Below are 22,342 nucleotides of genomic sequence, written 5' to 3'. Positions count from 1 at the left end.
TAGGCTCGCCTTCGGCGAGGCCAGCCCTGGGAGTGCGCTGCTTACAGCGCATGCTCTCCTCAGGCATCCGCCAGTCCAGGCGACCGGGGAAACCCCGGAGGGCCGCTGGCTCCAAGAGGTTGCCGCCCTGGTCGGCACTGCTCGCCGCCAGGTGCTGACCGAGAGCTCCTGTGGCACCACCCAGCGTGGCGCCGCCAGAGCCGGCCCATCGTCGGGTAACGTTCGTTCTGGCCGGGGGGCCCCCAGGCGGAGCACCGCCCCCTGGCCGCGTCCGGAACCCAGGACCTCCGCTTGCACCTCAACGAGCGGAGGGGCCTCGAAGACGCGCGCGTCACTCTAGAGCGCCAGCGGGAGACCCGGCAGGAGGCCGAAGCTGAGGACCAGGCTTCCTCTTTGCTGGCCTATGATCGTCGGGGCTCCCCGGCTCGCTGGCGTTCACCGCCCAAGAACGCCACCCGCGCCACAGGGTACGACACCGGCTGCCGTGCCTTCACTAGCGAGCTCCGCCGGGTCAAATGGCCCTCCAAGTTCCGCCCCGAGCTGCCGGAGAAGTACGACGGGTCCATCGACCCCGTTTAGTTCCTCCAGATATACACTACTGTCGTCCAAGCGGCTAGTGGCAGCGAAAAGGTGATGGATAACTATTTTCATGTTGCCTTGGGGGCTCTGCCCGTTCTTGGCTCATGAACTTACCCCCAGGGTCTATTAGCTCCTGGGATGATCTTTACCACCAGTTCATGGCTAATTTCCAGGGCACGTTCACGCGCCCCGGCCTGGAGTGCGACCTTCACGCCGTCAAGCAGCAGGAGGGGGAGACGCTGCGGTGCTTTATTCAGCGCTTCAGCCAGATCCGCAACACTATCCTGCGGATAACCCCCCACGCTATCATCGTTGCTTTCCGGCAGGGCGTCCGCGACGAGCGGCGCTGCGCATGCTGATTGTTCTCAAGATGCCTCGTGGATGGACGAGATCCGAGGGTACTTGAAGGAAAAGTTCCTCCCCAGGGATGAGGCTTCTGCCGAAAGAGTTGCTCGGCAGTCCAAACACTATGCCATAGTAGATGGGGATCTCTACCGGCATAGCGCAGGCGGCATTCTCCTGAAATGCATCACCCGGACAGAAGGCGGCGAGCTTCTCATTGAGATCCACGAGGGTGAGTGCGGTGGCCATGCATCGTTCCGCACGTTGGTTGGGAAGGCCTTCCGGTAAGGTTTCTACTGGCCTACAGCCCTCCAGGATGCTTCCGAGCTGGTTCGGCGCTGTAGAGCGTGCCAGTTCCACGCAAAGCAGATTCACCAGCCAGCTCAGGCTCTTCACACCATCCCCTGTCATGGCCTTTCGCGGTCTAGGGGCTGGACATTCTGGGTCCATTCCCCCGAGCAATCGGGGGCTATGGGTACCTCTACGTCGCCATCGACAAGTTCACCAAGTGGCCGGAGGCGGTCCCAGTCATCAAGGTGACCAAGAACACGGCGCTCCAGTTCATCCGCGGCATCACCAGTCGCTTTGGTGTCCCGAACCGGATCATCACCGACAACGGCACTCAGTTCACAAGTGCCCTATTCGGGGACTACTGCGAAGACCTCGGCATCAAGCTCTGCTTCGCCTCCGTCGCTCATCCTCGGAGCAACGGGCAGGTCGAGAGCGCCAACGCGAAGATACTGAAGGGGCTCAAAAACCCGGACCTACAACGTGCTCGCAAAGCATGGGAAGGGGTGGGTCGACGAGCTGCCTGCCATGCTATGGGCCAATCGGACCACGCTAAGCCGCGCTACCGGGGAGACTCCTTTCTTCCTCGTGTACGGTGCTGAGGCGGTCCTCCCCTCCGAGCTCACTCTAGGCTCCCCTCGGGTGCATGCCTACTCCGAAGGCGAGCATGAGCAGCAGAGGCGCGACGACGTCGATTATTTGGAAGAGCGCCGGCGGCGTGCCGCCGTCCGAGCAGCCCGCTACTAGCAAAGCCTACGGCGCTACCATCAGCGCCACGTCCGGGCCCGGTCTCTCGAGGTGGGGGATCTAGTTCTCCGACGCGTCCAGTCGCACGAAGGAAGGAATAAGCTGTCCCCTATGTGGGAAGGCCCCTTTACCGTGATCGGTGTCCCGCGAGAAGGCTCTTTTCGGTTGGCTACAGAAGATGGGCAGCCGCTCCCCAACCCGTGGAACATCGAGCACCTGCGCAAATTCTTCCCGTAGATGGCCATACTCGCGGCTCAGGTCAACCAGGCCGGGGGCTTCCCCCCCGCCCAAGTTGACTGGGGGCTACCACTAACTGGGTAAGTCACCTAACCTTGTAAAAAAATTGTCAATACAGTATGTATATCAATGTGCAATCCTTATGTCAAATTTCATTTTTCTGGAGTCCATATGTTTAATCTGTCTGGTGAGATGCTCGATTGTGCGAGAAAAGTTCGCTCTCTCATTTTCCCCGCTGATAAAAGAATCCCGATCGGTATACGCGCGAGCAGTTGCGCTGACTTACGTCTGTTGTGGTAGGCTGTAGTGTTCGGTGTCGTGGCAGGCTTCCGGGCACTACCGAGTCCCTGGGGTTCTCGGGTAATCCTATCACTCGAGCCGCTCGAGTAGTCCGGAGCCTAGGCCCCAGGGATGGGCTGTCGGTGCTCGGTCTGGTCTGTCATACCCGGGCGCCACCGAACCATATGACCTCTGGGTTATACCTCTGCCTACTCTTGTCCGCCGGTCTGGGTATTCGAGAGGTCTCGGGTCGAAAACGATAGCAGTCTATAATGAGTACCACACTAACAGAGCGCACCAAGCAAAAAATTTCTCTATTTTTTCTCAAGTCACAGATCGACAATCAAAAGCAAAGGCAGCTCGACCGCGAGGGCCTCAGTGCCCAGGTCGCTGCCCAGCCCTAAGGGTCCTCGGGTGGTCCTACCGCTCAGGCATGAGTGGTCGAGATCGTCTGACCCCGGGCTCCTCATGCGCCCCTTGGTGCTCGGGCGCCCCGGCCATGGGAACCAAGTCCCCGGGCACCCTGAGCTCGGAGCGCATACCCCTCCTGGATCGGTTGGCCGAAAAGCTGACAGCTGTCCGGTGAGTGGTTAAATTCAGACGAATTTACATTCAGTAATATTTTGTTCCCGAGTCATCCTCGGGGGCCCTCGTACTCTAATCTGCTCGGTGAGATGGTCTCTTCGCGCACAAAACCCTACCGCGTGTCCACTTTTTCCTAGAACGACAGAACGGTCCGTAGAAATGTGTACCGTGCGTACGGTAATGTCCGATCGAAGTCTTTCATGGTGGTCGTGGTGTTTGGTCCGCTTATAGGTCCCCGAGAACTACCGAGTCCCTGGGGTTCTCGGGTAATCCTATCGCTCGAGCCGCTCGAGTAGTTCGGAGCCTAGGCCCCAGGGACGGGTTGTCGGTGTTCGGTCCGGTCCGTCCTAAGCCCGGGCACCACCGAACTGTGAGGACTTTTGGTCGCATTCCCGCCCGCAAGTGTCTTCAGTCTACTGGCTGAGTGGTCGCAAGGTAGAAAAGTGTTCACCGGTCATGGCGTGCTCCGTGCTGGATCGATCTATCTCCCGAGCAAGGAAGTTCGTGCCTTTGTCTTTTGACCTAGCCGTTGCGGACTCGCAAGGGCTCGGGGGCTGAACGCACCGAGAAGGACGATTGGGTCGATTTCGTTCTCGGGGAAGGAAAGGTCGGGGTCGGTCCGACTGAGTACTCCTCGGAGCATCAAGTGAAAACAACAGAAACTACACCAAGCACTCAGAAGAATACTGGAGTTGCGACCCCAAAGAAAGGCCTCCATTATATTCACAAAAAAGGACAGCTATTCTGAGGGATCACTCCCATATTTACATCAAGTCAAAAAGAAAAGGAGAAGAAAAAAACTACTACAAAAGCCTAGTCAGAGTCGGAGCCTTCGCTGTTGCTCCTCGGGACTGGGGGCGGCGGCGCCTCCCGCGTGAAGCCAGCCACCACCGTGGCGGCGGTGCTCCGAACTGCCTCCCGGGCGGCCTCCTCCTCGGCTTCAACCACCTCTTCCTGAGCTGGCTCCAGCGGGAAGTTCGGGTCCCGGCTCCGGTAGCAAGCCAGGACGTATTCGGCCACTACCTGGGCCAAGCCACGCCCCTCCCGGGCGGCGAGTTCCTGGACGGCCTGGGGCAGCGCCTCGAGGCGCTCGCAGACCTTCTGGAAGCCTAGGGCGAACCGGCCGGGGCCCGCCCCCTTCTCCTCCACGAGAATTTGCCCGAGCCCGGCCACCATCACGGACCCTTGCATCCGCTGGAGGGTGTCCTCTAGCATCAGCTGCAGGCTGGCCCGTTCGACCGAGGCGGCCTCGAGCTCCACCGTCGCGGTCCGCAGCCGCTCCTCGAGCCCCTGGCCCCCGGCCGCATCGGCAGAGCCAGCGCCGGGTGCCTGGCCCTCAGCCAGCTTCACCTGCCCCGCTAGGACGGACAGGGCCTGCTCGCGGGCAGCCAGCTCTGCCTCGCACTTGGCGGCCTGCTTCTCCCTAGCAGTAGCGGCCGCTGCCGCCTCAGCAGCCTCCGCCTCCCGGCGGGCCAGCAGATCCTCCCGGGCGCCCAAGTCCGCCGTTGTTATCTCGGCGTCGGTCTCCCGGATCGCGACGTCCTCCTCCCGGCGTTGGAGCTCCCCTTCGACGTGCTGGAGCTCCTCTGCCCAGTATTGGAGCTCGACGTGGGTCCGGTCGACCTCGTCCTTCTGACGGGCTAGGTCCGCCTGGAGGGCCTCTGCTGCCCTCTCGCGGTTCACGGCTGCCTCCTCCCGCTCCTGCGCCTGCCTCTCCCTGTCGAGGGCCCCGGCAGCCTGCTGCCGCGATGCCTCGGCCAGGCGGGCGACGTCTTCCTGCTCCCGCGCGACCTCCGCGCGGGTGTTTTCCAGAGTCTTCCGCTCCCGCGCGACCTTCGCGCGGGCCTCCTCCAAGGCCTTCCGCCCCTCCTCCATAGCGCGCTGCTCGTCCTCATTGGCGGCGCGCGCCGCGGCAAGAAGGGAGTCGAAAACGCGCCAAGCTGCGGTAAGCTGCGCTCTCTCCATGGCCAGAGCGGCGCGCTCCGCCTCTCGCTGCGCCATCTCCTTCGCTACGGCCGCCTCCAGCCGCCCGATCACCTCCCGGGCGCTCCCAAGCACGACCGGGAGAGGGTCGGCGGGTTGGCTGGGCGGCGGCTGGGCGCTGGGTCCCCTGCGAGCCTCCCTCGGGGGGCTCGGGGTCCCCGAAAATTGCCACGCGGTCACCCGCCCCGCGCTCGGCGCGCTCGGGGCGGGCTCGGACGGCGCCGAACGCTCAGGCGGCGGCTGCGTTTCTGTCTCCGCCGCCGCGTCCGCCGGCCCCGGCTCCACCGCCGCGCTCGCCAGCCCTGGCTCTGCTGGTGCACTCGGCTCGGGCGCTTGGCTCGAGGGCTGGCGTCGGCCTCGGCGCCTCCGGCCGCCCCTGGCTCTCGGCGGCGCCCGTAGGCGGCCTGCAAGAGAAGAATGGGATCAAAACTCAGAATTTAGTCCGGGCAAAGCACGCCCAGGAAAGAATGGAGGACGAAACTTACGTGGCTCTGGGTCTTCGGTACTGCCACCTTGCTGCCGGAATCCTGAACTCCAGGCTCGATGGCGTTGGCCCGGAGTCCTCCCTCCTCCTCTTCCGCTGGGGGTTCTGCGGGGACGCCGCGTGGTCTCCGGGCACCGAATCGGGCCCAAGCAGACCAAGGTGCGGTTCCAGAACCACAGATGCCGCCCCCACTGACGGCCCCGCGCTGGACGACTGGCCGTCCCGGCTTCCCCCCTCGCCTGGCAACGGCGACGGCGGGGACTCCGGCACAGGAATAAAGAGCCGGGGGTGCTTTCCCCGGTCCTCCGGTGCCGTCGCCGCCCCGCTGCCGGCGGTGCCTCCTCCTCCGGTGCGGCGGCTGCTGCCCGTAGCAGCCCTACTGCTGGCCTGCGGCTCGCCGCTTGCGGCGCCCGGGCCACCAGTCTGCGCTGGATCTCTTGCGGCCTCCTCGCCGGCTGCCTCGTCCACCCCGGGGGTCTCGATGGTCTCAGGACTCCGGCGCCTCGGCCGGTCGACCAACCCCTGGGCGTCGAACTCTGGCAGCTTCGCCTGAATCGTCACCCGGTCAGGATTGGCGCATAGCGTCATCTCTTCCCACGAGAGCTCCGCCCGGCTCAGGTCATCCACCCCGGTCACCACCCGGAGCATGCCCCTCAACTCCGGCATGCCCAGGTCCCAATCCTCGCCGATCTTGGTCCGGGTGATGTCCTCGGGGCCGGTGTAAAGCCAGCAAGGCCGGGCCCGCTCCCGCAGGGGCGCCAGGCGACAGCGCTGGAAGTCCGCCACCACCATCATCGAAGTGAGCACGGCCTCGCGCAGGAACTCGATGCGCTCTAGGACCAGCTCCAGCCGCGCGTCCATCGGTGGCGGCACCTCCCAGGTCGCCTTCTGGGGTTCCGCCGCCACCTCCGGCAGGGTCAGACGGTCATGGGGGTCGACATCGATGTAGAACCAGTCGCGCCGCCATTCCTCCCACTTGCTTCGCAGCACCTAGGGAATATATCGCTCCCCTAGGCCGTCCCGCAGCCGGAAGCTGCAGCAGCCAGCGACGTCCGTGGTGGAGAAGCCCCTCTTCTTCCCGGCCGACCGCAGCGTGAAGAAATGCCGAAAGAGCATCACCGACGGCGGCACCCCCACAAACATCTCACAGAAGTGGGCGAAGACCGCCAGGATGACGACGGAGTTGGGGCTGAGATGCACCAACTGGATCCCGTAGGTGTCGAGGATCTGGAGGAAGAACATTGAGAACGGCGGCACCAGCCCGGCCGCCACGAAGGAGGTGAAGAGGACGATGCGCCCCGGGCGTTTTGTCGCCGGCGGGAAGCTCGCCGGCGTCACCACCAAGGCCCCCTGCTGGCCTTCGGGGACCAGCAACTTCCGAATCTTCCCCGCCGCCTCCTCGTTCGACAGGTGGGACTCCGGCAACGCGCTATCGGGAGTCCTGTCGCGGCGGCTTCCTCCTGCTCGTGGCATTTCGTCGGGGCGGGGGATGATCTGGACAGTGGAGAAGGGAAGGTGCTCTGATCGCCTAAGGAGAGTCTCGGGCTCAGGAGTGCAAGGAGGGCAGGGGCTAGATCACGAGATGGCGTAAAGAGGGGGGCGGTTCGCTCCCCTCCTCCTTTTATACCCCAGGGAATTCAAACGTCGCCCACCGCAGCGCACTCGGCAGGACGGTTTCCTCGATCGACGCAACCGCCAGGCGAGTCTCCCACCGGTCATGCGGTGTTAGCGGTTGCCAGGCGTATTTTCCTCGATTTGTGTGGCTGCCACGCGTGCTGCCTGCCCCATCGTCGTGTGTCGCCTGTCCCGTTGTCACACGCCTCGGGAGTCGTTTGGACGCGCGTCCGTTCGGCTCCCCGTTGGGCCGTACCAAGGGCCCGGACTGGAGGGACCACCATCTGAGAGCTCGCCACGTGGCATCAATACCGGCTTCGGCCTCGTTGGCGACGAAGGGCCCATCCGCAGTCTCTGGGCCATTGCTTGCCAATGGGCCCGGGAGCTACTGTCGGTGTATCAGGAACCGGGGGTCCCCGAATCCCGAGGCCAGGCCTTCCATCCGCCACATGGCGCCATCTCGCGGAGTCTCTCCCGCGAGGTGAGAAAAGATCAAGTCCTGGGAGAGGGCGCTCGGGGCCGCAGTCGGTGGCCCCCGAGTACCCCAGTTCCCCGATGATCCACGAAATCTAAGTACCGGGAAGAAAGTGCTCGGGAAGGTGAACGGTGACCTCCGAGCACCCTAGTCCCCCGGCGATCAGGAGAGCTAAGTACCGGGAGAAGCATGCCCGGGGCCGCTGGCGGTGGCCCCTGGGCACCCAAGTATCCCGAGGACTCGCCGAAGGAAGTTCTGGGAGAGAGTGCTCGGGGCTGCGTGCAGCAGCCCCCGAGCACTCGGTTCCCCGAGGGCAAGAAAGGGCGTTCTCGGGAGAGAGTGCTCGGGGAGGTGAACAGTACCCCCGAGCACTCGGTCCTCCAAGGACAGGAATGGGCGTTCTCGGGAGAGAGTGCTCGGGGAGGTGAACAGTACCCCCCGAGCACTCGGTACCCCGACGACCCAGAAAGCCCCCTGGTGGAGGCCCCCGAGGGGCCCACCGATGAGGTGTCAACTAGTCAAAGGCTCAAGGCCACATTTAAATAGCGTGTGTGGCCTGTCACCTCCAACTGCTCCCGCCGCGCTCAGCGTCAGTTCCTGCCACGTTCTGGCAGAGAGGCGTGGGGTTATTAATTGCACGGGTCCCGTCCCGTGCCATTCGGCCTGTCTCAGGATAACGTCGTAAGGACCAAGCCGTTCCGTCTGCCGCACTGTTGTGGCAGGGGAACAAGACAGGGCGGGCACGCCGGGTAGCTCTGCGGCTGCCCGGTGGGTCCTCTCCACGGCGCCCGTTGCCAGGGCATTTATTGTGACGGATGACCGGGCGTGCGACGTATTTTCTACCCCCGGTCACTTCGCCCAGAGAAAATGATGACGCCCTTTCCATTTATGGTGTCTCGGAACTTGTGCCCCCCTCCCGTTCGGGGCACGTTGCGGCCAACGGATACTTAAAGCAGCCGGCGGCACAAAAGGAAAGGAGAGGAAAAGTTGTATGCATCCGAAAAGAGGCAACGGATAGAAAAAACAAGAGAAGAGAGTGGGACATATAGCTGAATGCATCTGGAATAGATCCTGAAGGATAGACAAGAACACAGCACAAAAGAAACAGCGGTTGAGAAGTGAGCAGCACGAGACAGGCTGAAGAACAAGGAGCCCCAGGCTCTTAGATAGACCAACATTCTTGTAACCAGCAACATCCTTGAGGGACTTCCTCAGGACAGTTATAGTATCCATACAGAAGTAGGGTATTACGCCCCCGTGCGGCCCGAATCTGTCTAAATTCCGGTGCATTTACTTTTTTTTGCACTAGGTCACTCCACCACCACCGGCCGTTGCATTCATTCCCATTTATTTCTCCGACGAACAGACTCAGGATCATTCCCCCGGCCGAATCTCTAAAAAGGGGTCTCTCAGGATCCCTGCGACTGGAGTTAATCCTCCGACAGTATGGATACACAAGATACAAATGCATGTAGAAAAGATGTGAAGTACTCCACAGCATGGATAGCAATGTGATGAGAACCAAGTCTAGCTTGGGTGGTTAATAGAAGTGACTTAACCTCTATCTAGCTAGGATAAAACCACATGTTTGCTTCTTTTATATCTCATAAAGGGTATTTTTTTGTCATTGGTATGCAATATTCTTGTCTACAGTGACATCTATGCTAACTTCATTAATCAGTGTGTGATTGTGTTACTACTACGAAAACTATTTTTTAAAGACACCTAAGGTGCCTTTATATATAGGGTTCAATTGAAAAACCGTATGAGAAGTTGGTCAGGGTCCCTACGGTTACGGACCACTTGTGGATACAAATTTTCACAGATGATTCTTTATGTGAATCGACTGTGATAATGAATAATTATTATAAGTGTTTTATATAAAAAAAACCACATGTCTAAAAGACCATTTTCAAAAGTGGTTACTTAGGTGATCTGCCTTTAGAAATGACAATTCATGAAAAAACTTAACTTTTTCACACAAAGTCATATGAGGAAAAACTCTATATAAAAATTGTACCATTCGACGAGATCTACAACTTTGTAGTTGAAACCTTTTCATTTGAAGTCATTTAGATGTCTAAATAATTATTTTAAATTTTAAATGATTATTTAGATATCTAAATGATATCAGATAAAAAAAATTCAACTACAAAGTTGTACATCTAGTCGAGAGCTATAATTTTTATATAATGTTTATACTCATCTGACTTTGTATGAAAAAATTATCAATTTTTTAAGATAAACTATCACTCATTATCATAGACGGTTCTTTACGTGAACCGTATATAATAATGTATGGCTATTTTTATAGATGGTTTATTATGTGAACTGCTTGTAGAAATGAATGATAGCTTATTTTAAAAAATCCATAAATTTTTCATATGAAGTAGAACGAGGACAAACTTTATATCAAAATTATAGCTATCGACGAGATCTACAACTTCGTAGTTGAAAAGATTTTCATTTGAAGCATTTAGATATTCAAATAATCGTTTAAAGTTTTAGATAGAAGATATCAAAAGGATTGCATATGCTATTTGTATTATTAGTAGTTCTATGGTGGGATAGTAAGGAGAGTTCGCGCGAGCTGAGAGGTCCCGTGTTTGAGTGCTAAAAACTGCATGCATATGTATTTTATGTGAAACATTGTGTGACTTGTGACTTGCGATTTTAGATGGCGCGACCACGGGGGTATTGGTTGGGCCAAAAAATAATTCATTTTTTTCGTGCAAAAAATAACGATTTGATGACCGATTATCATATGCGGTCGTCTTATAGAACCGACCGTGAAAATGGAAATTATCACATGTGGTTTCTTTAAGTGAACCATCTATAATAATAGATTCACAGACGGTTTTTTAAATGAACCGGCTGTAGTAATCTATTTTCACATGGGATCTTTTTTTACCTGTAGAAATCGTCTATTTTCACAGGCATTCGATCACAGGTGGATGTAATAAACACCTATAAAAATGAGTTTTTAAGTAGTATATATATGATGATGTAAATATATATACGTGTCTATAAGTTGTACTAATATTTCTAATAAAATGGATAGCAGTGTGATTTTCTTTAGGAAAACGCAGGGAAGTCCCCATCTGAACTACTCAAATTCGAAGTGAAATGGCTTTTATAGCCTCGGATCTACTCTGCGACTGGTACCCACGACATAGGCACAGACACAAAGGAGTACTTGCTGGGCAGCAAACTACTGCAGCAACAAAGGCAGACACACACCGACCCACCGTGAAGAGGGCCACCGCTGCCGTGCTCCTCCTCGTCGCAGCCACCCAACAGGGGGCCGCCGCCCAAACATCGTGACATGTTCGGGCAACTGTCTGGACCACGGATTACGGTTACGGCATGGCTTGCTCGTGCACGGCGGGGGCAGGCCTGGGCGGCACGTACGGTGGCCAAGAGGGAGCAGGCCTGGGCGGCTTCATTAACTACTGTTAGAGTATAATCTTGTTTTTCTAGTCGAAGTTAGTCCTAGTATTAGCGTGCATGGTCTGCATGTGTTGTGTCCTAGTATTAGCGTCCATGGTTTGCTGTGTCGTGTGCGGAATCGACTCCTCTGACTTATCAGCTAGGTGAACAGTACTTTACAACCAATGCTCTTGCAAAAAAAATCATCCAAAAAAGTATTTCATCGTCGGACCTTCCAGCATGTTGATCTCTAATTTTTCACGGCTGCAACCTTCTCTGGTAGAAATGCTCTGGTGTGTATCTTACTTTGATCACCGGACTATCCAGTAGGTTGTTACATTTTGCCTTCTGAACAAAAACACTCTGATGTTGTCATGCTTTGATCACCAGACTATCCGATAAGACTTAGACTTCATTCTTCAGCACGGCACCCTTCTCTGAAAGAATTACTTCGGTAAGCACATTTGCTAATCATCGGACCTTCCGGTGAGGTCTTCATGTCTCTCTCCCCCTTTGTCAAATATGCTCTGGTGAGTTCAACATCCACAATACCGGACCATCCTGTGAGACCAATCTTTATGAGACTTCTTCAATTTGATCAAACTTTGTCCCGGCTGTGGTAGCTTTTTCATATATTGCATCCATAAGACCTACTAACATATATTTTTGACAAACATATTATTCTCATTGTCTATATTATCATTAATCAACAAAATCATAATCATAACTAAATAGGATCATTTTCGCTACATCTGACGCCTAGACCCAACCATTAGAGAGGGAAGAGAGGTGGTGCAGTGGCTCAGAGATGGGGGCCGAGGCTGCTGCAATTTGGCGATGTGGAAGTGGCTTGAGCCCACATCTCAGAGAGGAGGAGCGCCACGCCTTGGGTGGAGAGGCAAGTAGGGGCGCCAGCCGTTGGGAGTGGTGGCTTGGATCGAGGAGGAGAGGGGTGGCACCCTTGGCCGGGTGTGGCAACTCGGTTCGATGGAGAAGAAGAATAAGACCTTACCAGGGGTGTGCTCGAGTAGAAATAGGGTGAGGAGAGGGGCGTGTGCGTTGGACTGGGTTGCTTGGGGCCGGCGGTTTTGACCAACAGAGAGAGAAAAGGAGAGGGGAAGGAAGAAAGAGGCCCGTCCAGTCTAAGTCGGCTCGGGAAAGAGAAGGGGTTGTTCTGCTTTTTTTATTATTTTCTTTTCTATATATGTATGTGTATATATGTATATACGTCCGCATATGCATTAAAAAATATATAATGAATATGAAATCAGCGCTTACGTCAAAATGCAGTCATACACGCAGCATTCGCAAACCATCCACCACCAGCAACTGGCTTTGATTAGCCGAGTGTGCCGACTAGTTATTTTTCTGAATCGACCTCTGACTAGTGATTGCTCAAAATCGCGTCAGTTTCTGCATTTGGATTCACAGCCTTTGCTCGTGTAGAGAGAGGTTCCTTGTTTACCATATTTCTCTCGCCAAGCACGAGACTGCAAGTCACCTAAGTCAAAATTGTGCAGAGAGAGGTTCCTTGTTTACCATACTTATTATGTTGAAACTGCATTTTATTTCATCTCCAAATTATTTCACGCGATTACTTATACCATTTGTACAGACGTTCTTATTCCAAGGATCGCCTAAACAACTGGCCAGTCGGAAACTTTCATCCCAGGCGGCGGCTCGTCCCCGGGCGGCGGGCTTGGCCCGTTGCACGGTTTGACACATTTGCATTTGGGGCCTTTTTTCCAGTTCAAGTCAAAGCCGTCGTCGCCGTCGGGGCCAAGAGACCACTTCTTCCTGGAACAGTGGCCGCCGGTGTACCCCGTACCATTTTCTTCGCCCTCGTGGATGCACGCGCTCGCGCAGTTCTTGTTGCTCTTGCAGGGACCATGGAAAGTTTTGCTGTTAAATGTGCATATCTTTACTGCTTCCGCACCTACAATCATTCACAGATCATCGGACAGTTAGCCCCATCTAGACATAAAGTTGTTGCGAAATTTCTAAGGAATCGGGGGGGAAAACAAGAGAACGAATATTAGCGGTACTCCATGGTGCTTTGCGTAGAATGATGCATGAGATATGTTGCCAGCATCCGATTTGAAGGAGTAGTTTTCTTTAGTACTTGTTTGCTACGAATATGATGAACGACGAGAGTCTTTTTTAACTTACAATAGGTCACGAGGAGCAAGGCCAAGGTGAAGCCAACGAACACCGCTTTCTTGTTGAATGCCATGGCTGATGGAGTGATGGGTGTGAGGAGAAGAGCTTATATGATCGATATTTATAGAGGTTGATTTGGCCTGCTGGCTACATTCAATGGCCAGATGGATATCGAAATCCAAACATTAGATACTATACGATTTGATTTTTCATTCAATGTACAAGATGGATATCCAAACCCAAATTGTAGAATAAATGCAAGTGCATCTAGTGTATGGATTAATAGCACTTCCAAATATAAATGCATGCAGGAAAAGTCGGCAGCAACACCGTCCTGTGCAAGGTGTACAAGTCGCCTTGGGGGCCGGGCTCGGACGTGCCGTTTCCCTGCACCTCGGCGTCGTCGGGCCGCAAGAGGAAGGCAGACGTCGTCGAACACCTCGAGGCACCACGCACACCCAGCTTGCGGTCGCGGAAGCAAACGCAAGAGGACCACGACGACGACATGCTATTCGCGGACAACCTGGAGCGCGACCTGTCAGACGACCGTGCGGCGCTGGCGTAGCAAAGGACAGACCACATGTCGGGAGGCGGCGAGCCCGTGGCGTCGGCGTTCCAGGAGACAGAGCACGTCCTGGGAGGCGAGGCGCAGCTCGAACCAGGCGCCAGCGACCTCAGCGGGCTGCCGTGGTTGCCGGAGTTCATGGAGTCCGGTAATTACCCACGCCAATCTTTGTCGCAAAACTCCGATCCAACGGCTATGGGGGACCAAGGGTGGTCGGTATTTCACTTACCGATCTCGCCCAGGTCCCTATCTCCCCAGAGCACCGCTGCGCCCGGGCCGCTCCAACAGAGGCCATCTCTAAGGGAGACATAATCGATCCTGTAAAATATTGTATCTAGCAGATTTGCTGCTCGTATGTCTCGGCTAGCTCTCCAACGGAGACGGAAACGACCTTTGCTGCTCGCATGTCTTGGCTAGCTCTCCAATGGAGACGGAAACTACCTCTACAGTGATACAGGAGTTGGTGCACAGGGAAACGACGGCGGCATTTTTGCTGAACGATACGGGCTCCCGTATCACTATTTACGGTGTAGTGTGGGTTTGAAGGGATGAGGAGAGTAATGTAAGGTAGAAAATAAGGTAACTGTTATAGATGAAAAAAATAAGAGATGTTGTAGTAGTGTTAAGAATACTGTAACAGTATTATAAATGATGAATTTTTAAAGTTTTTATTAGGAACGGCCTAATTAGTCGTACCGGAGGTGGTCGCACGCCCGATGTACGCAGTAGGCACGGGTAACATCTCAGCGGCCGCATTTGTCCACCCGGGGGCCTCCGTGCCGCCTGCCAATTAGCGCACGCACTGCGGCGGGTGGCACTCATCGATGAACTCATGTCCGCAGCCTCGAGCCGGATACCAACGACTTCTCTTGGCCGGGAAGGGTCTCCTTTTGCAGTTCATCCACGATATTATTGGCCGCGCAAGCCCGACCCGACAGCTCTGCCAAGATGATGCAGGCCGTGCGTGTCACGCGTTCATGTTACCCAAGAAGACTGTTGGCTTCGAGTCCGGCGGCGGTGGCGGCACGGGCGCGGCCCGCTCGCCGTGGTTGTGCGCCTGCCCTTGTTGTTCTTACCAAGCTCAAGCCTTTTATCTTTTAGCTGCTTGTATTGAGTTTCGGCACCATCGTTTAGAGCGTGTTTGGTTTGGCGCACCGACGGATGCACGCACCAGCGGATACAGGCACAGGTGTATACGCTCCGCGAGCTGCGTATTTGAATGGCGTGACGACCTGTGTGAAACTGCATCCGCTCGTGCAGCCATACGGCCGGCTGCTGCATCCGTGCATACGCTAGAAATGGCCATAGGTCATATGCAGGCCGGCTAGATGCAACTACCGACGACTTGGATCCACTCGTCAGCGACAACGAGCTCACTTATACAGTCTCAGATTCAGTCTACCAAACACAAATTCAAATTCAATCTGCATCCGATCATCCAACCAACCAAACACACTTCTTTTCCAGAATACAAATCCCCTGCTTCCGCTCATCCAATATATACAATGCAACTCTAAAAAAACCTCGTGCGGGCAACCAAACACACCTTAGCGATCAACGGCTCAACGCGTCGGGTTTTCGGCCAATGCGTTCGGCCTCTATTCTCTTGTAGTCCTGCTGAAAGTGCAAGGTGGAGTGAAGCCAATTCTGCTTCTTTGCGGCCACGGCTCGCCGGAGCTCAGCGCATCGCCAAAGGGAACGGCGGTCCCGAGAGGAAGGGGAGAAGGACATGGCCCTGTAATTATCGACGCCAATCTTGGCCGCGCATGTACTATCCAACGGCTGTGGGGGACCTTCGTTTACCGACCAACCCAGGGCCACGGGTCGCTCCCTCGCCGTCGCCGTAGCGCCGCCGTGCCCCGGCCGTTCTCCCCTCTCGTTCGTCATTCCAGAGGTGGTCCCGCGCCCGGTGTACGGAGAACCCCTCTCCGGCCACAGTCGGCCACCCGAGGGCCTCCAAGCCGCTGACCGATGTGCATCGCCGAAGGGATAAGTACTTCAGCACCGAGAAGCGAACGTCGCAGCACTTCGAAAAATGAGGACAACGGCGATGGTGAAGAAACAGGAGAGCCGCGCGCCGGTTCTTCCGGCAACTGTTGCATGCAATTTTGTGGCAAGAAAGAGCTGCCGCTCTTGCTTTTCGCGGCTGTCATCCTCTGCTTTTGCTGTTCCAAACGGCTGCCTCTGTCCTGCAACGCTACGCCTACACTGGTACGCGAAAACTACTTAATTATTCTTGTCGCTCGAGGAGGCGAACAGCAGCCAAAGAAAATGATGAGCAGTACTGTGCACAATATATGTTGTTGGCCGCACAATGAATTCGTGTGCCGAACTACATAGGTTGATAAGGAAAGGGCAAAATGTTCAGAATTCTGAACATTTTCAGTTTGGTTTTTCTTGTTTTGGGTGATTTGGCGACTGCACAATGATATGTGTGTTCAGCAAACATATCGTGTTGCAGTATACAGTTGCTTTTGTTGAGGATGGTCAAGGCTCAAGACTTGGAGGAAACGGAGAACCTTGCGGCTGGGAGTTGATCAGGAGCCGCATTCCGCGAGCTCCTCTGCTCTGCTCTCCTCGCCGAGGCCGAGGCATCCGCGCGCTGCTGAAGCTGATCAGCGCTTGTCCTGGACCTGGGTCCGTTGCAGACAGATGCAGAAAGACCAGGATCCTGCTCGTCCGGCGTCGACGAGAAAATTGCACTTTTGACATCTGAGGACGTATGGCTTCAACGGTTTGATACCGTCAATATTAGCTTTGCCAAAATAACATCTAAAAGATGAAGCACTAAGATTATATAACATTCTACCCATTTAATCCATTCTATTTTATTTTCCTTGTTTTTTTTCTCAGCTCGACCATGCCGCGCAGACTCACCTGGTTGCAAGGCCACGGTTGCGCCCCTCCAGTCATAAATACTTGTCAATTTTAACTTTTTACAGTTTTAGATGTACAATTTTGACTATTATTTTCTATTAAAATATAGTTATAATACCTAATAAAAATATAATATTATAAAAGTATTTTTCAAAAATATATATATATATATATATGATTTTTATGTTTTTAAACTAAATATAGAAGCTATTTGTGATTAAAGTTTTAAAAGTTTGATCGGATTTTAATGAAAATGATAAATATTTATGACCGAAGGAAGTAACTTAGAGCATGGCATGAGTGTTAATTAGACAACTGCTTGGTTGAATCATGCATCCAGTGCTTCCCACTTTCTGGCCGCACTGTGTTAAGCCATAGATGAAATTTTACAAAATGTATGCATTCTCCGATAAAAAATTTACAAAATGTATGCATTCTCCAATAAATTTTTTACAAAATATGACAGTTGAACAAAGATCTTCCCTTCCTCTCACTTTCTAAAAAAAAAAAAGGTCTTCATGTTATGATTATGCTACAAAAATCGACAACCTTGCTGCAACACTGCAAAAGTACAGTTGTCGGAGAGTGAACTCCTGTCGCAGGGATCCCGAGAGACCCCTTTTTAGAGATTCGGCCGGGGGGATGATCCTGGAAAAGCTTGTGTAGGAAATAAGCGGGAACGGAAATAAATGCGATGGCTAGTGGGAGACGATCACCCTAATGCAAGGAAAAGTGGGTACGCTGGGTTTTAGACAGGTTCGGGCCGCACGGAGGCGTAACACCCTACTCCTGTATGAGCGCTATATTTATCCTTGAAGGGGATTCTTCAAGGAGGTATCTGGTTCTAAGGGGAGAACTGTTTACAAAGAGCTTGAGGCTCTTATGTTCTAGCTTAACTTGAGCTGGTTCGAGTGTCTGTCGATCTATCTTTGGCCTGGTTCGCCGGAGATTGTTGGTTGTCTGGTCTCTTGGTCGTCTTGTGGTCGGGGGCTGTTGCTCTCTCCTCCCCTTCTAGTGTTCTCCATCCTTTCCTTTTATAGGCGCGCCGACCTCAACATATCCTGAATGGGAAAGAGGGGACGCGAATGCCAAGGTGCCACGGAGAAAGGCGTAATCATTTCATCTTGGCGAAGTGACAGGGGCGGTGGAGAAATGCGGCGCGCATTCGACCACCAGCCGCTGCGGAAGCCTCGGGGCGCCATAAAAGGGGCCCACCGGGCAGCCTCAGAGGTGCCCGGTGCGCCCACCCTGTCTTGTTCTTCTGCCAGGGCAGGGTGGCAGGCGGAGCGCTTCGATTCTGGCAACGTTATCCCGAGGCACCTGGATGAAACGGGACGGGACCCGTGCATTTAATGGACCCACGGCCCCCTGCCAGTGCATGGCAGGGTCTGACACTGGGGCGTGGGCAGCTGAGAATGTCAGGATGTCAGGATGTCAGACCGCGCGTGCATATTAAATGCGGCATTGGGTCTTTGACTGGATGACACCCTGACGACGGGACCCTTCGGGTCGTTGAATGATCTTGCGCGAACCTTCGGGGCACCGAGTCCTCGGGGGCTGCCACGTGCAGCCCCGAGCACTCTCTCCCGAGCACTTCGGTGGGACCTTCGGGGCACCGAGTCCTCGGGGGCTGCCACGTGCAGCCCCGAGCACTCTCTCCCGAGCACTTCGGTGGGACCTTCGGGCACCGAGTCCTCGGGGGCTGCCACGTGCAGCCCCGAGCACTCTCTCCCGAGCACTTCGATGGGACCTTCGGGGCACCGAGTCCTCGGGGGCTGCCACGTGCAGCCCCGAGCACTCTCTCCCGAGCACTTCGGTGGGACCTTCGGGGCACCGAGTCCTCGGGGGCTGCCACGTGCAGCCCCGAGCACTCTCTCCCGAGCACTTCCTTCTTGGTATTTGGGCTCTGCGGATCATCGGGGAACTAGGGTGCTCGGGAACCAGAAGCGGCGGCCCCGAGCACCTTCTCCCGGGACTTAGCTTCTACCTACCTTGCAGGGTGGTGATATGTGGTAGATGGCCGGCCTGGCCTCGGGACTTAGGGACCCCTGGTTCTAAATACACCGACAACAGTCTATTTGACTTCTGTACAGAAAGCAACGATCTCACAGTTTCGAAACTTTTTGGTGTCGAAGCACCCGTTTGGAACTTCTTGATATAGTCACAGATATGATCGCTGATTTCTTGCGCTCTTTCCTGCTGGATGAAGTGCCCGGCGCCCTTGGTTAAGCATAGGCACGTCCCTCTTGAGCCCACCCTTGTGTATGCAGCTCTTCACTCCCGGGTGATGGTATGCCAGGTCACCGTCCCCGACAATAAATTTAGTTGGTACTTTCACTTGTGCTCCTGTCCATGGCGCCATCAGTTCCCAGTTCCTGTCCACGCGTGTCAGTCAGAGGTTACTATTTTCTGACGCATACATATGATGCAGTGCAGAGATGATGATGATACGATTATCAAGCTTTTGAAAATGAATGACTGTGGTGTTGAACAATACCATAATGGTTGAAATCTAATCAACTTAGGGAAATTACCAATAGTTCAAACAAAAGTTGCTTTTATGGATAATGCTATTCAAACCAGAGTTTCATATTTTTGGTAACAATATTCAAAACCTAATTTAGTAAAAAATGAAGAGAAAGTTCCAGCATCTTGCAAACAATGATGTTAGTTTCCAACAACTTGCAAAAATTTCGTACTACTGCAGTTCATGTAGGTTTGCCACGTCGGCGGGGAAGTGGCCGTATAGGGTATCTGTGAGAAGTCGCCGGCCATTCCTTGGCCGGTTTCTTGCCCATGGTGTAGTCTGGACGCCTGCTGGGGCGCTAGCCAGAGAAGAAGATGGCGAGCAGGAGATGAGGCAATGGACAATTGAGATGAGAAAACTAGATTGTTTATTGCTTGCTTTTCCTAAAGGCCCTACTGCTCTTTATATAGAGTTTGGCTGGTTACAACTTCCAAACGACTCAGACTCCTAACCAAAATAGATTACTTTCCTAATCCTAACTCTTGCTGCCGATTCTAACAAGGACTCTTAATGCTACCTGATTCAAACCAAACCTTTCTATCTTCTAGAATCCTATTAAGGCAACTTAAATCTTCAGCTTGATCTGCTTGACCTGGGACTCCCTTTAACCGGCGCCTACCATATGTCTTGCCGACCATAACAAGGTTGTTAGAAAGTTCCAGCATCTTGCAAACATGGATGTGGTAATTCTACAATTTGTGATGACAGTGCTGTGAAAGGAGCAGGATGATAGGGGAGAATGATTAATACCAAGCAACGATCTATACATACAGTCCGTTGAAGACATTTAAAACACACAGCACAATGTTTAAGCCAATAGTATTAATATTTTAGTATCAGTATTTCGCAATCAGAAGCTCTATGCATCTCTTTAGTGTGGTCAGTGAGTTGCATACAAAACTATAGTCCATATGGAAACAGGTGACACAGATGTGGTTTAGGAGTTTCGCATGTGCAGAAAGTTTTTAGGATAAATGTAACATGCTTTAATTCTGGAGAATAAAATTGGCCTCACACTAGTGAAATTTAAAATAGTTGCAAACTTACAGGTCTAAGCAGAAGTAGTAATGTACTCCTCCAGCAAATCCAGTTTTTGCATACACACTTGCAAGGTAACTGACATCTTCCTCGGAGAGCCAAGAAGGGAGTGCTATTTGCTTATTGTTTGCTCACATTTTCTGAAGGGACATAGCAGAAGAACCTGTGGTTTGGACAGTCAATGCCATTTTGAAGAACCTCTTCGAGTGAAAACCAGTGAATTCTGTTTCAACTCCAGGTTTCTGCCAATCAATGTGATACCAAGGTGAGCTTTAGAAGTCAGTATCGCTTCTTTGAAACTTGAGAACTGCTTGCAACTGAAGAACAGCTCAAAGAAGCAAATTTAAATTGGTACTTACTAAAGTAAACCTCTAGAAAATCAGTTAACAGGTAACTTCAATGCACCGACTCGGCACATGAGAAAAAAATGAGCAGCTTATCTGTGCCAGTAATGCATTAAGACAAGCATACATGTCAGCAACACCTTTGACCTTTTGTTTGGACTCTTTGGAGCAGTACTGTAGTATAGATCCATCCAACTCACTTTCAAAATGAAACCAATCGAACTTCACAGTCCCATGCCCTTGTGATACTCTGACAGTTGTAAGTTTGGATCACAACTGAAGAATCTCATCCCTGTTCCTCTTTTGCACAAGTAACCATATTGCAAAAACAAATGGCGGCCGATGCAATCACATCTCTCATTGGGGAGACATAAGAAGCAAGCAAGCATGCCAACTGCAGAAATGCTAATCACGTCCAAACTATGCTCCAACTGAAACAAATTGCTAATTAATCTGCGGATGCCATGCATCTGCAGCATCCGGGGAGCCTGGGCATGAAGGCGACGCTGAGGTTGACGAGCGCGCGCACCCGGTCCAGCCGCAGAAGGCACGGGTTCCACGACACGATGGCGCCCCAGTCGTGCCCCACCACGAACACCTTCGCAGCAACACCAACACATCAATCACGGCCGAGCAATCGCGCGAGCCCAACAAATCTCACGAAATCTGGGGGGATGCGAAGGGAAATCAAGCCGCGTGCCACCCGCGTGGGTACCTGCGGGAGCTGGAGGGCGACAAGGTCCCCGACGATGTGGAAGACAGTGTAGGAAGACTGGCGCGGCAGCGCCGTGGTGCCCCCGTAGCCGCGGAGGCCGGGCGCGACACAGCGGTAGCCCCGCGCCGCCAGGTACCCCCATCTAGTGGCGCCACGAGTACCACAGCTCCAGGAAGCCGTGCACGAACAGCACCGCGGGGGCGGTGGCGCCCGCCGGACCGGACTCCGCGACGTGCATAGAGATGCCGTTGGCCTCAACTTGCCGGTGCCTCACCGCCGCCATGGTGTAGCTGGGACGTCGGTGTCGTGGCCATGCTGCTGTTGACTGGGAGAGCGGCGACCGGCGCGTGAGAGCGAGCTGAGGGAGACACAGGTCAAGTCCCCACCCGACCCACCGGTCTCCATCTGCCCTGCACATCCTGACTGGGGTCTATACCGGAGTAACACTCGTATACCGGAGTAATTTTGTGACACTGATAAATATGTTCGTCTGTATGAGTAGATGTAAGAGTCTGTATTTATTAGATCAGGCTACGGAGAGAAGCTAAGACTGTGATTGTTGTTTATATGAAAATAATTTTTTGACACTGACAAATAGGTCTGTTTATATGAGCGGATGTAAGAGTCTGCACCCGTCAGGTCAGGCTGCGGAGAGATGCTCAAAGCTTCCCTCCTGAGTCAGCCTACGGACGTATATTTGCATCCATCTAACTATAGTAAAACAATATATATAAACAACTAAATATATATCTCTTTAAAATTATACACACCCATCAAACTAATATCTATTCATACAGATAACCAATCACATCCTATACATATTGGATAGCATGCTTTACACGCACCTACCATTTTGTCATACTGGTCAATCATTTTTCATTCTCCTTTAGCCCTTTGTTTTACTAATATATCTTCTTTTGATAAATTGTTAGCTCATGACTGTGTGTTTATTGCCCGAGCGGAGCGAATGTTAATCTTCGTTCTATAGGACAAGATGGGATAAGAAAAAGTTCTAACCAACCTCAGAACGAGACACCGATGTTATAAGACATGCGGGTTAAAACGGATGGAGTT

General features: G+C 53.4%; 1 protein-coding gene and 1 pseudogene across 1 annotated transcript; both read right to left on the bottom strand.

Moving 5' to 3' along the window:
- Positions 1–12,679: 12,679 nt before the first annotated feature.
- Positions 12,680–13,275, bottom strand: LOC133886288 (uncharacterized). Its single transcript, XM_062326042.1, has 2 exons — positions 13,212–13,275; positions 12,680–12,978 (listed from the first exon to the last, which is right to left on the bottom strand). Exons 1-2 carry the CDS (start codon positions 13,273–13,275, stop codon positions 12,680–12,682), a joined length of 363 nt encoding a protein of 120 aa, XP_062182026.1.
- Positions 13,276–20,305: 7,030 nt separating this feature from the next.
- On the bottom strand, positions 20,306–21,690 carry LOC133928178 (uncharacterized; annotated as a pseudogene).
- Between the last annotated feature and the right edge of the window lie 652 nt (positions 21,691–22,342).

This window comes from Phragmites australis, chromosome 1 (genome assembly GCF_958298935.1).
Source record: "Phragmites australis chromosome 1, lpPhrAust1.1, whole genome shotgun sequence".
NCBI lineage: Eukaryota > Viridiplantae > Streptophyta > Magnoliopsida > Poales > Poaceae > Phragmites > Phragmites australis.
This window is presented reverse-complemented; position numbering and strand designations above follow the sequence as displayed.

Bases quoted from the DNA above. Each gene is read 5' to 3' on its own strand.
- LOC133886288 (XM_062326042.1), bottom strand. From the start codon at position 13,275: ATGGCATTCAACAAGAAAGCGGTGTTCGTTGGCTTCACCTTGGCCTTG. The intron at 12,979-13,211 runs GTAAGTTAAAAA...GAATGATTGTAG, and splicing joins CTTGCTCCTCGTGACCTATT to GTGCGGAAGCAGTAAAGATA.